Source organism: Pogonomyrmex barbatus, unplaced genomic scaffold, assembly GCF_055798465.1.
Source record: "Pogonomyrmex barbatus isolate J1 unplaced genomic scaffold, ASM5579846v1 scaffold2, whole genome shotgun sequence".
NCBI classification, from domain to species: Eukaryota; Metazoa; Arthropoda; class Insecta; order Hymenoptera; family Formicidae; genus Pogonomyrmex; species Pogonomyrmex barbatus.
The window spans coordinates 9,503,217-9,517,709 of record NW_028297116.1 but is presented as its reverse complement, the minus strand read 5'-3'; the positions used below and the strand labels follow the sequence as shown (position 1 = coordinate 9,517,709).

Here is a 14,493-nt window from a genome sequence, read left to right as displayed (position 1 = left end):
TATAATTGATGATTTTTTTCTTCAAATGTTTCGTAACATTTTAAAAGCACTCGGAATAAGATAGGAAATGAAATTAAAAAAGAGAAAACGGAAGATATAACGTTTACGAAGCTTTTTGTGAAGATTGTAACTTCAATTGTCAATTCAATTGTCAACTGTCAGTTCAATTATCATATTTAAAAATTTTTTAAAATTCTCGGAAAAAGTCTTGGAACATATGGAAACTTGGAAGATTCTGCAATTTATTGAAAATAAACATTCCAGAAAACATTATAAAATATCTTGAAGACGTCATATTCTAAGAGCATAAATAAGTTTTAAAAAGTTCGCGAAAGTATATATTGTACATATTCTTACAATTTTTTGAGAATCCGTAGTACGCCAAATATATTTTAATACACGAAGAAATTTCAATATATTTAAAATAAAATATATAAAATAAATAGAATAAAAATTATAACTCCAGTTTTTTCAGTTTATGCCACAAATCAACAAACATTGGGTGCAACTATTTTTTAATTGTATTTTTTTACACTTATCACTTGGACTAATATTTTAATATCCTGTGGCATCTGATTCGAAATTCGAAAAATTATGTTTATTTATTTTAAATATACTAAAATTTCTTCATATAAAATATATTTTTATCAAAGTACATACATTCCGAATATATATTAAGAATGTCCTACTTTTTATAATTCATAATATATATTGAGAGCATCTTGTAATATAAACCAAAAATATAGAATGTTTCATATCTATAGAATGTTTCATGTCTATTTCTAATAATGTAAATTAATTTTAATCTCAAATTAATTTCCTCTTTATTTTTTTTAATTCTTGTAATTACAAAAAGATAATAGTAAGTTAAACCGAGATTAAAATTAATCTATATCAGTAGAAATAGGAATAACAGACATCTAAAAAAGATATATCTTCTAAAAACACACGTTTTAAACACACGTGTTTAGAATCTCTATGCGAACCGAGTTTTACAGGCAAAAGAAAAACAAATATCTCCATTCTGATGTCAGCTCTATATTGGCAAAATTTTAATTGAAAATTTAATTATAAAGTAAGGTGTCAAAATTCTTGCCACGAGAAAGAACACCGTTATCTCTATCAGAACATTCTTCCAGGGTAGAAGTCGATTTCATGAGGAACGCGCCTCGCTTTCTCATTTCGAGGCTCCCCGCGACGGTGCCGAGACGAGTCGAGGCTCCCCCGGCGACTTTCCACCGTGAAGAACGCGATGGAGAACGCGTGTTGGTCAACGCGCCCGCGCCTCCCCGAGTGACCACCTTCGGCGCGTATCCCGCGGCCGGCAGGCGCTATAAGTCGCGGCAGGCGAACCCGCGCCAGTGAGGACGCGTTCGTGTTCGCGCGAGGACGCGCGGTGCCGAGATTCGAGGCCGAGAGGCGACGGGCGAAGGAAAGGCGGAGGGGGAGAGAGAGGGGGGAGAGAGAGAGAGAGAGAGAGAAAGACGCGATCCTTCCTCGGGGCTTCCACAACCCTCGTGCGCGCATCGTGTGCATGCCGCCACCGTCGTCGCCACCGCCGCCGTAAATGGTGTCGAGCCCCGCGAACCCGCGACCCCGTCCACCCGCGAGACAGGTAAGACGACGTCGCGACGGCCAGCTCCGCGTTGTGAGGCGCGAGTAGGATGGCGGGTCGAGTGGCCGGCACTTTTCTCGTTGTTCTTTTTCCAAAAAAAAAAAAAAAAAAAAGGGTGGAGTCGAACGCCACTCGACTTTCTCTTCTATCTGCTCCGAGAAGATCTCGTCGAACGTCCTCAAATTATCGAAAAGTCGATACGATTCTCGGTTGATGGAATTCGCATTCCCGATGAGTCTTCGAGATTGAAGAAACGTTAGAATGATTCAGAATAATTCGGGGGAAGAATTCGCCCCTTACGAGCCCAGTGCCCGATTCTGTACGTTTCTTTCTCGTTCTTCTCTGAGATGCACTCAGGCCTGCGACCGCTGTCGGATCTGGAGAACGATCCTGTCGATTGATCGATGCGTGTCCGATGACTTTCGACGTGGCGAAGAGAAACGAGGGCTTTTCTCCCCGCTTTTCTTTCTAGATCTCCGACCGTCGTGAAGATCCGTACGCGCGAGTCCGAACGAGCACGAACGCGGAACGAATCGCGCGAATCGGATCGAAGTGGAAAGAGTACGTGTGGTCCGTTTTTCTTTCCCGGGTGATGTATGTCGCCTAATAATGGTGTATGCTAATAAATGGCGATAGCAAGACACGGAAACACTCGCGTGCAAACTGATAAAAAAAACACCGAGGGAATCTATTTCCCTTTTAATTACACATGTCACATAACATGAAACTCGATGAAATTTCTCCTTTCAGTAATAATGTAACGGTCCTTTGTATTCGTCGTACGTAATTTGTATGTAATTTTCCCCCCTCGTCGTCGACTTTTCACGATTCGTGTCTGAATTGTTGTAAGAGAGTAACACTTAACGTCACGCCGGAAAAAACGGTTTGTGAGAACGGTTTGCAAAAGTATTCGCTGTGTTTTATTTTTACCTGCGATAGAAAAATAACGACTTTGTTAAACGACTTGTGATGCAAAGTTTCCTTCCCCCATCTGTTATTCCACATTTTGTCTTTCGTGACATAATAACTTGCATAACGCGATTACATCCATTGTACTGACTTTCATCGGCGTGCATATTTAATTCCAAGATTGCTGAAGATTGCGCGATGGATTGGCGAGATTAATTGTGTGGGGGTAATGACTTGGAGCGCTTTATTAGACGCCACGTGTTGCCAATTAAGCAGCCGCGACTTCTTAATTCGCGCGCCTTTTTGCGGAGCGCCGCTCGAGGCGACGTGCGGTGCCCCAATTTCGAGTGCCCATAATTTCCACGTGTAAGGTACGTGTAATTGTCGTCGTTCGGTATTGCATCCTAATCGCCGGCGAGTTAATTGGCCTTGGGCGATTGAGATCGGCACAGTTTTTCCGCGGGCCGCGAAAGTCGTAGCTGAGAAAAGAATTCAAGCTGAATCAGATTAAAAAAATCGCGTGAATCGCCCCGTTCATTCAGCCGAGGAAAGTTTTACACGACCGGCCCCGCGCTCGCGGTCTACGTACTTGAATTTGAATCAGATCGATACGGGGGGAAGCGGCGCCTCGGGTGAACGAAAAATCTTCTTAGGAAAGTATCGATCATCCATGGATGCCGGACTGTTTTACACTTCAACGAGGACAATTAACTCTTCGCTCGCTCGCGTTGTCAATCGAATCTCTCTATAGAACAAGTTTACATATAATACGAAACATGTAACTCAGTCAGTCTAGCGAGTTAAGTAACGAATAAATATGTTTAAAGAAAATAGCATGCGTTTTAGAAGCGATTTTACATCTCAGAAGTGAAGTTAAATATAGTTAAGGATCACGAGAGGAAGAAGAAGATCGCGCGCGGAGATCGAGGTCTTTCTCCGAAAGTTTACGATTCGTGAGATCGAAGAGGCAAATTGACGTCGAGGCTACGGGGCGCATTTTAAGATCGCACCGTAAGGCTGCGTTTATCGATGACCACGCGGCCTTGAATATTCTCCAGCAATCATCTTCGAGGTAATAATCGTGATAGTGACTTGCACGCGAGAAGTTCGACGCGCCTGTCCACGCGCGCCCGCGCGGAAATTTATATTTCACGATTCTTAGAGATTAGAACGCTAATCTTCTCATTTTGCCTCATTGTAATTCGCGCTGCTCTCCCCGAGAGACACGATTTTCCTTCGCCGAGGTAAGATCGCGGAAATCAAGCGAAATTTCGCGAGTCAACGTTCTCCTTTCTCAAATTGGCGTTATCTCAAAATCGTTTTTATTAATATAAAAATGAAAAATCGTTAAACGTGCATCTTTCCTTGACGCGATCTTACACGTGTTTTTATTCTTTTCGCGAGTCAACGCTCTCCTTTCTCAAATTGTACCATCTCAAAAGCGTTCTATTAATACGGAAAAATGAAAAATCGTTACCTTTTCTTCGCACGATCTTATACTTTTTTTTTTTATTGTTCAGCCGCTCGCTGAACTGCGATTTAATTTTTGTTTTTATTTCCCATTTAATTCGGGCTTCGAGATTGATTAAGGTAGAAAACCTGGATTTAAAAGAGCGGCGCTTTCGAAAATCGCGCGGGCGTGCGATTTGCGAAACTCGAGTTTCCGAGAGGCTTCCGTTATCCAACTTGCGCATGCACGCGCTTGTTTATTGTCGAGGTACCGAGCGAGAAATCGCTCGTACGTGATCGAAAACCGGCACGCTTGGATTTGTAGAGCGAGGAAGTTCCGGGCGGCGTAACATTCGCGTAATACCCGATTATTTCGAGCAAAACGATCGTTATAGTCCTGTATTAACTAATTGTTATATGGCGGACATATCGTTTCCCAGTGCGGGTAATACCTGATTACTGCCGTGGGATCTCGAAATGGAGTAACGTTACGTGCGCTGTCGTTGCGACATCACACAAAATGGGAACTCGTTAGAGACAGCATAGGATTAATACCTTCTTTCTTAGAAAAAAATGTACTTTTAACGCTGAAAGTGAAATGTACGTGAGATCTTGAAAGAATATACGTATTGCCAAATCTAAGCAAGGAGATTTTCCAAAGATAATTTAAGTTTCGCGAAGTAAATGACGAACATATATTAAAAATCTTAGAAAATTGTGTGTAGAAATTATAATCATACATATTTCGAAAATGTCATTATTTTTTCTAAAATAATTTAACGGAACTTACATTTTTTGAATACAGTACATTGTGTTTTAAATTAAAAAAAATTAAAAATCAATTTCCAAATAAAAATCTAAAAAAGAAAATATTTTGTTATTGTATGGTTATTCAGGTAATAAGGACAAATTTTATTTTTTTTTTTTTAATTTAAGTGCTTATTGAATTAAATTAAATTAAGTAAATTAAATTATATATTTATAATTATAATAATTATAATAATTATAAAAAATTTAAGATTGATAAATATTTAATGACGGAAAGGACCATTTCCATTGTTTTTGCGACCTACTAAGATCCGCGGGAGAATCGATTGTTACGCAAATGTCCCACTATCCGGAATCTCCTTCAGTCGTTAACGCAGGTGTAAAACCGGGGTCATTGACCCTGGGGGGTACGCGCCACGATCTGCATTCTTCGTTCTTCTTCGCGAGGTGCGAGTCGATTCGCGATCGGCTGTGCGATTTGCGCGATTGCAACAGCGGTGAATTCGCGGCCGTTGTGCGTCTGGAAAGCGAGACAACAAGCATGCTATTTAATTTAGTATTGCATAACGAATGTTAATTAAGGACGTGGCTTGGCGCGCCTCTTCCTCGATTTTGTCGCGGTGAATTCGTCACGCCAAACTGTTTTCGCTTTACCGGTCACTAGAACGTGAGAAGAAAAGTTTTCTAGAATGCAATGGAAACAAAATTGTCAGAATACGCTCATAACAGCAGAATACTGCTTCGAAATGAATAGGGCTTGATCGATTTTTAGAGCAATATTTTATTAGATTATTAAAGCAATATTTTAAATAATCTTTCAAATTCAAATATATATATTCAAATATTTTGCTAATCCGCTTTATAGCTTAAAATAATTTGTAGACTTTAAAAATATGAAGCTTTTCATATCTCGTAACAAAAAATTTTAAGAATGTATCAATTATGCGATAGTAACAAAAAATTATCATAATTAAAAAATATATATATTTCTTGTATTTACACTATTTTGAACCTCAAATAAGTAAAATTTGAATTATAAAGAAATTAAAGTATAAAATTATATATTTCTTTAATAGATGATAAAAACTTTTGGTTATGAATATTCTTTTTTTAAAATCAAATAATAAAGATAGAACTAATAATTCATAGAAAAATTCCAAGTCATTACACATATCAAATAAATTAAACGTTAATAAAATAAAAAAATAATTAATTGTATATTAAATTAATACTTTTAAAACAAAATAAATGTTCTGAATATGCTATTTAATTTTTAAAAAAATCAATGCAATTTAAAAAATTAAATAATTTTCGAATGATTCAAAAAAATTGTGTTTAGTCTTTACGTAGATATTCAAAAGAAATATCAGTAGGATAATTTATAAAATTTTTATGCTTTTGTTAATATTTTGATAAATGATACAATTTTAATAAAAGCAAACAAAAATATTTGAACATTATCATTTGTTTGAATTATTCAAAAAATAGATAGATAAATGACATTTAAATCATACGTTTAGAAAGTTTGAGATTTTAATTCTATTTGGACAATCGAATTAAGAGTTTAGTTCGGTCCATAATTTTCGAATATTCGTAACTCGGAAGTTTCATTGCGCTCGCAATCACGATTGATGGCGGATATTCGGTATAACTTGTTTTACATGCTTCTGCTCGTAATTTACGTTCGGGATCGTAATGGCGGTCACTTCTACACGCGCGATGTTCTTATTTAAATTTAAGCGTCGGGCTCGTGATCGATTAGGGTGTTCAAACAGTGACTAAAGGTCAAATTTGCGCGTTACGTAAAAGTACAGTATTCAAACAAACTTTATAGGTCGATTCTACATTTTGCATATTACAGTTACGTTGTTCGGACAACGAGCGAAAGTAAATGTTGTATGATAAACGATATCGCGGGAGTATAAGTTTCGTAAATATGTATAGTACATTACACGATTGCGTCGTAACGCACGTAAAATTTTGCGCAGGGGGAGTATTTTTTGAAAGTCACAATTACACAATGCACAAAGACAAAAAAATGATAGTGATAAATTAAACAAATTTTTTTCAGATAAGAAAAGTGTAATGAAATAAACATGTTCATATCGAACGTTTATATCGAAAATATAGACCTGTTTATATTCATAAATGAGCTAATCAGAATACATTAAATGATAATAGTGCGCACACATGCAACGTGAATTTACAAATATGCAACCTGTCGCGCAGAATAAATTAAAGACACGAAATAAGCTGCAGATGTTGACCTCTGATCTCTCTTTCTCTTTCTTCGCAGATTTGACATAGAGTATAATTCTTTAATCTTTCCATCGATTCGTGAAATAAGCGTAATTTTTGGATTAAGTAAAAAAAACTTAAAATTGACTACGCTCGACGCTTAATTCCTTGTTAAATAAAGAAGCGAGATTTAATTGGAGCGAAAGTTTTATTTCACAATACTAATTATGATAAAATCAATTTCCGTCTTTCAAAATCTCCAGCATTAAGTGCAATGCGAAAAGTAACGTTAGCAATTTCACGTTTCGTGATTATTACGATAATGATTGCAACGTAAGAAAAAAACACGATAAGTTGAACTGCTCGATTGATAACGGGAAATACGATCATGTGGCTGAACAAATCTTAATATTTCCTTCTTTTTCGATTTCTATTAAATTCGCCGTAGCCAAGTAACGATCTCAATCTTTGTAAAGATAATAGCAGGCACCTCGTCGTTTTTAATTTAACGAGACAATTAGGAACTGTCATGATGAGCGAAAGTGTGTATCCAGAGATCCGCATTGCTTCAGGCTTTGCGTACTCTATGCCTTCTTCATGTGCAATTATTAATGATGCTAATTACGTAGAGTGCACGATGCATCAGAGTATAAGCGGATGTGGAATTATGGAAATCGCGAACTTATTATCAAGTCGCGAAATCCATGGCGCAAATCAGCAAATACTCCTACAGAAAACACGAGTGTTTTCTTTCTGATTGTGCGAAATAAGATATTTTTTATGCCTAAAGAGAAGAAGCAAATAAAACAAGGTTGATTTAAATAAAGTTAAATTATCGGGGTACAAGTAACAGATAAGGGAAAAGAGGGTAAAACGATGATTTGCTGATTTTTCTAAACTAATAACAAATAATACAAGTGCTGTCATACTTATTATTAGACATGTTTAATAAATAATTTATTATAATTTGACATTAATCTATTACGAATAAATAATATAATAAAAAAAAATGCTTTAAATACACCTATATGTAATATAGTATTTCTTCGTAAGAAATTACAATTATGTTTTCACTTTCTCTATAACCGTATATCTGAAAATGCACACTGTATTATTATTATTTTCCATTTTTCATATTGCAACATTTGTTTAAATAAATAAATCTAGGAACCATAGAGCAAGATAATAAATGTCATATCAAAAATTACATATTTGTAAATAATTATTTTTGTTCTGCTTCGAATTTTAATTTTTATTTTATGTTAAATAATTGTACATAATTTTTATTTTTATTTTTATTTAAATATTATTTTATTAAAGTTACATTATTATAATGTTTCTTGTTCATTTATATTTTATTATATTATTCATGGCATTATAATAATAGAATAATATAAAAGAATCAGTAAAAAAATTAATTTTTCTTCATAAAAAAAATTAATTTTCATTACTAAAAGACATCTTACTCATATATGAGAGCAAGATGACAAAATTGATACAGCTTAAAAAAAAATTTAAATTATACCAAATTCTAATTTATTTATAACCTTTTTAATTTCTACAAATGATACATAGATAAAACTTTTAATTAATTATAAAAAAATTGATTATTTTTACATCACCATGAAAATCAGAACAAATCGATAAAACCTTTAGATTGTCATCTTATCCTATCTTTTCCTTTACTCGATTTTAAGAATATTCGCATCTGTAATCCTTCCGCATTTTCGATCTCTCAATTAAAGGCCGATTCGGTTTATGCGCCTATGCATGTTTCCTATTTACGATTTAAGGCAGCTAATCGCACGCTGGAAACCACCATCTTATGCACATTGCAAAGTCCCACTTCGAATCCGCTTCGCGATTTTACGATTTACGGCGCATTCATGCTCGGTACTCGCTCCTCCATTGATTCGCGGACGAAACGACGATTGTAAATCACTCACTCGCCGTTGTAGCCGAGATGTTCTACGCGATGAATTACACCTCGGACATTTCCCACTCGTCTCGACCTGGGGCAAATAAAATATTACTCCATCGCGGTTGACGGAATAAGAGACGCGTGGCTCGAGTATTCGATTCTCGAGCATTTACTAGCTTCCATTGAATTTAATTGAAGCTCCGATTAAAAATCAATTAAAGTCTAGTCTTCTCGCCAGAAACGGCAGAAGCTTTCGATGCGCGATTTCAGTTCTCGGCGGCGATGTTGCGAGACTCAGGCCTAAAATTATCTATTTATCGGCGGGTTATCGCGCAACGCGGGGTCGCTTTAGTTTCGAGAGCGTTTCGATGACGGTTTCAGACCTGGTGAGTCGGCCTGATGAGTTCTGTTGTGGATTTGGAAAGCCACGTCGGCGTACGGAACTTCTTTATTACGGTGCGATGCAACGTTGCGCGACGAGACGAGACGATGCACCGGCCACATCGGGAATGTAGTTCAGCGGTAAGCGTAAAAATGAATTCGCTCAGGCGATCGCCTACGAGAGCGTGAATAAAGCGCGTTCCTCGTATCCCCTGGGGGATACTCTCGTTGTCCGGACACGTGCCAAGCCGCACAGAACGGATGGTTATACGCGCGCATTCGTTAATTGCTGACCGCGCCGAACCGAGTCCTTCCTCGTCCGCAAAGAGAAGAGAAGCGCCCATCAACGTCTCGCGAAAGGAAGCTCGCCAGCAAGGAAACTCATTCAGATGAGTTTTTTTTTTTGGAAGACGAAATCGCGAAACCGCGACCGACAGGGTGGTACTATATGGAAATCTGAAGTGCCGTATATTTGATCCATTCCTCGTCAATATAATTCGCCAATAAATCGAAACGCGATGCTGAAACAGTGGATGTTAGAACAACGAATGAGCGTCGTTTTGTCTCGAGATAAAGCGAATGCACCAGAGGAAAATTTTGTGTGTGTGTGTGTGTGTGTGTGTGTGTGTGTGTGTGTGTATGTGTGTGTGCGTGTGTGTGGAAGATGTGTGGAAGATGTGTTTAAACTTTTCACATGACTTAGGAGTTATCGATCGATCGAGAATGGTTGAGACGATCGTTTCTATTTTTGCAATTGTATTTTCCATTCGCTATGCGGAACAGATGTTGTGCTATCTTGACTTTTATCGAAATAAAAATTTCTCCGTTTATTTTTTACAATGGTTACGCACTCTCTCCTTCTCAATAAAGATTTCTATTCTTTATTACAGGTGGAAACAACGGTGGATCTCGGCGTTCCTCTCGGTTCAGCGATCTGCATGAAGGTACGAAAATTTAAGCTTACTGTTAGATTGATTAGATGTAGAACAAATTACTAAACATACTGATTACACGAATATATCAATATTAATGGAATCAGATTGAATGAAATGAAATAGTAATTTCACCGCGCAAATTGTACATATACTTATTTATACGAAACAGTATCATACAAAAACATTTAGACGCAAACATTAATTTAGCACATTATCGAATAAATTTACGGTAATTAATCCTCGAATTTTGAACGCAGCTATGCATTCACCGCGAATGCGATCTAAATAAACATAATATGTTGTGTATAATAATTTCTAGATAGAATATTGATGTTCGCGATTGTGCCTTAACTTGTTATTATTATTCAAATAATAATACAAAACCATAATTACCTCCGAATATTATGTGATGAATCAGAAACATTTTCATCTTTTATCAATCGTTGTGTTTTAATCATGCAGATCTGCCAACGATATACGCATGAATACAAATTCATTCAGGGGATTAATGCACAAGATTAGATCAATTTTGTATTAATTTTGTATTAACTTTTTGTTCAAAGATAGGGCCTCCTAAGAATGAGACGGACCGATCATGACGGCCACGTCGCGCGGCAGGGCCCGCCGCCCTTCCGGGTACTGGCCGACAACATGTACCTGTCGCCCTCCGCTGCGGCGCCGCCACCCCCGCGCGCGCCCGAACCCTATAAGGTCGCCTCGTCATCGGTGTCCTTCGGTAGGGCGCACCGTCGTTCCAGCTTTGTGATACTCGCCGAGTCCAGGCCGGCGAGTCCGGAAGCCGGCGATGCGTCGTCCACCTTACCGACAGGAAGGGTCTCGCCTTTCCGCGGACGTGGCTTCAAAGGACCACCCCCTCGTTCAATGTCGAGACCGCAATCGCCGGAAGTAGTCGGGGATGGACGTCGACGCAAAGTCGAGCGGAGGGGTACGTTGACAAATTCTTATCTAGTTGTGAAAATTCTAATTCTAAACTTCGAAAATATTGAAATATCTTGCAAATTTTGAGACAAAACTTGATAATTCTTGAAGCTAACGTGAAATGTTGTTTTTGAGCTCTCAGATAATAAAAATGTGTAAAAAACATTATAAATAATGCAATTTTCCAGACTATTTTATGTGATATTCTTGCATTAACGAAAGATTTATTTAAAAAATTAATATATTGAAGGTTAAAATTTAATAACGAGCTGCCGTTCCGCTAAAGAAATTTCAATATTAAAAATTAAAAGAAAAATGTTATTATTATTATTAGAAAACAGATAGAAATTTGTTCGCCGAATATACGACACTGTATAAAGTAATTTTAATCAGTAATGAAATCTGCTTCACATAGTCAAGATTAGTAATCTGACCAATGACGGTTCTTCTTAAATCATCCGTTTCTTGCAGTGTCGTCGCAACAGAACAGTCCTAGAAGAAGCCTGATACCGCAGCCCACTTACCGTCAGCGGTCCACTTCCTTGACGAAGGTCAACGAGCGTTCACCATCGCCAAAGATCGGTCGCCGGATCGATTCGAGAACGCGACTGAACGTCTCGGACTCGCGTCGGTTGAACGTGGCCGATTCCAAGTCGCGGCTGAACGACTCGAAGACACATCTGAACAAGTCCGACTCCCGAAGTCGTACGAACCTCACTGAGACCAAGGCTCGTTTCATCTCCAACTCTACCAGCAACCTCAACGGTAACTCGACGACGACGCGTCGGCAGCCGATGACCAAAGGATCGACGCGACTCTCGCCGATTCAAGGCACCCCGACGAAACCAGAGAAGACGATCTCTCGATCGAACGTAAGAGGGAAAGACACCACGAGACAATCTCCCACGAAGATGTCAAGAACGTCGTCGCAGAAGAACAATGCCGCCGCCACTCGAAGAGACGGTCAGAGCAGAAGTCCCAGCAAGGAGCGTCTCCTTTCACCGTCGAAGATTCCCTTGAAGACAAACAAGGTGAACGGCTCGTCGAACACCGGCAGGTTTATTTTCATGCCCGAGGAGAGCACCGGAAAGGCGGATAGGATTATAAAGGAAGGCAGCAGCGACAAGCAAACCGATCAGTCCGTTCAGAACGGCCGATCATCCGAAAATCTGAGTTCGAAGGAAAACGGAATGGATGGGAACTCGGGCAATGTAGACGACGTGGCTCTTATAGATCTTCTGAAGCAAACTTCACAGGCGACCGGCACATCCAGCGAGCGTCTGGTGAATACCACGACGACCACGGCTGTGCAGCCATTGCACATCGACGCGAATGCCCTTCTCGTGGAACAGAGAGAACATCAGCCCGAAGGAATATCCAAGTCTTCGATTTCTCCCACATCGAAGAGCGAATCGCCGTTGCCCGTCCCGGCATCGAATGCGGCATCGATCAGCCAGAAATCCTCGCCGATGATCGAAAACCAATCGGTTAAGGCGAGTCAAGCGATCGGTTCTGGAAACGATAAAAAGGATTCTCCCATCGGCGTGAGAAGTAGCACCGGAGGTCACTCGAAGAACGGCAGCGTCGGTCAATCCGTCAAAAACGTCAAGATGAACGACGAAAGTTCGGCGCAGCAGCGTTCCAGCAATCAATCTTCCGCCAATCAGCGTTCCGGCAAAAACAATCAAAATACTCGCGGATCCAGGCCAAATGACGGGAAAGCTCCGGAGGAATCGGAAGGCTCTTCGATGACTTCGGCAGAAGTTAAGAACGGTTCCGCGGGCAATAAGACGATGGCCGGTCGTGAGGTGCCGGCGAACGACAAGATGCCGACGGTGATGGAGAACGACTTGAAGGTCAAAGCGGCCGAGCAGGCGGGGACGATGACGAATAACGGAGCGGCAGTAAGCGGCAACGCGACGAATAACGTGGCGAAGAGCAACAACAATGTGAGTCCCGGGGTTGGTGCAGTGAACGCAAATGTGAACAGTGACGCCGTGACCCGAACGAGGAACGAGAATCGCGGCAGCGACGCGTCCTTGAAATCATCCACCGGCGTGTCCACGGACTCGATCGAGAGTGTGAGGTCGACGGACACGGGGGTTAGCGTGAATACGGTCAGGGGGATGTCTTCGCCGAGGGAGAAAACGGGCCTGCATATGGTGAAGCGATCACAGGAGATCGAGACCCTCAGCGGCAACATCGTCCGCGTCGAGCAGAACGGAGAGCCAGCGTGAGTTTTTTTATACTTAGCTCTGGGCGTATCCAAGAGGGAGTTGGGAAGTTCAAACCTCTCCGAAATTAAAAAAAAAAGTTAAATTAAAGTTAAAGTTATGATTTACAAAACCTAATATTTTTCTCATTTAAAATCAGGAACGAGGAGATATTTTAAGCTCTAACATATTTAAATGAGCAATTCGTTAATGCAAAAGACTGCTATTTATATGTTAACAAAATTGATAAATCCCCTCTTTCCCGACAAAAATCCTGCATACGCCCACGTATTCAGTTACGTAACACGAAAATACATAAAAATTGTAGCTCGTATTTGAAAGTACACTTTTTTGCAGACGAATATATTGCCAAAATGTTAAGAGATTTTATTTAAATGAATTCCAAGAATATTTTAAGATAATAATTTAAAATAAAAATTATAATAATTATAATAAAAAAAGTTTTCTTTTCATTCTGTGGAATTTTTAGGACAGATTGTAAAATAATCTTTTCAAACATAGAAAGATGATTTTTTTATGATTACTAGAGTTATTTGCAGAAAAACGTTTTGCTAAAGCATTTTTAATAATATGCCAAGATTTAAACTTTGAATACACTTTTAAATATAAATGCACTTTTTAACTGTGTTTCCTTTTTTCACTTAAACTTATTTTCTTTTCTACTTATGACGTTGGCACGTTTTGTTTAAATTGTAATTAAGAGCAATCAACGTCAAAGAGATTAATAGCACGCAGCTAAAAAATATACACCTAATGTGTAGATGATTAATAATGTTAATTTGTTATACAATAATTACACCTTGTCAAGCAATGTCGTTGAAATACGTCGTATAAAAGTACACATTCTCACGAGTTTTTGATGACAAAACGAACTGGACATCATTGAATTTAGTAAGTTTCTTTGTTTCGTACGAATAGCGTGATTGAAATTTATATGCGTGAGTTCATCTGTTAAAAAATTCACGTTATTTTTTCCCGCGCAATCGATAAAAAATTTGAAGTTACTTGCCTTGCAAGCCTAATCTGAATCGTGCTTTAAACAACCGTGATAGATCAGAGGATGAAATTTTTCTAAATCGGACGGCACGGCAACGAGGCATCGCT

At 38.8% G+C, this 14,493-nt stretch overlaps 1 protein-coding gene across 3 annotated transcripts in view; it reads left to right on the top strand.

The window, feature by feature from the left end:
- The first annotated feature begins 713 nt into the window (after nt 1-713).
- Nucleotides 714-14,493, top strand: part of stum (mechanosensory transduction mediator stumble) — a 30,606-nt gene continuing 16,826 nt past the window's right edge. Inside the window, exons 1-4 of one of the 3 annotated variants that reach the window (XM_089075938.1) lie at nt 714-1,615; nt 10,172-10,225; nt 10,780-11,162; nt 11,627-13,388. In XM_089075938.1, the coding sequence (XP_088932064.1) occupies nt 10,796-11,162; nt 11,627-13,388 (2,129 nt within the window). In that variant the 5' untranslated portion in view covers nt 714-1,615; nt 10,172-10,225; nt 10,780-10,795. Of the gene's footprint in view, nt 1,616-3,018; nt 3,597-9,330; nt 9,423-10,171; nt 10,226-10,779; nt 11,163-11,626; nt 13,389-14,493 lie in introns of those variants that run through there. The other 2 variants (XM_089075939.1, XM_089075940.1) reach the window with 2 other exon arrangements.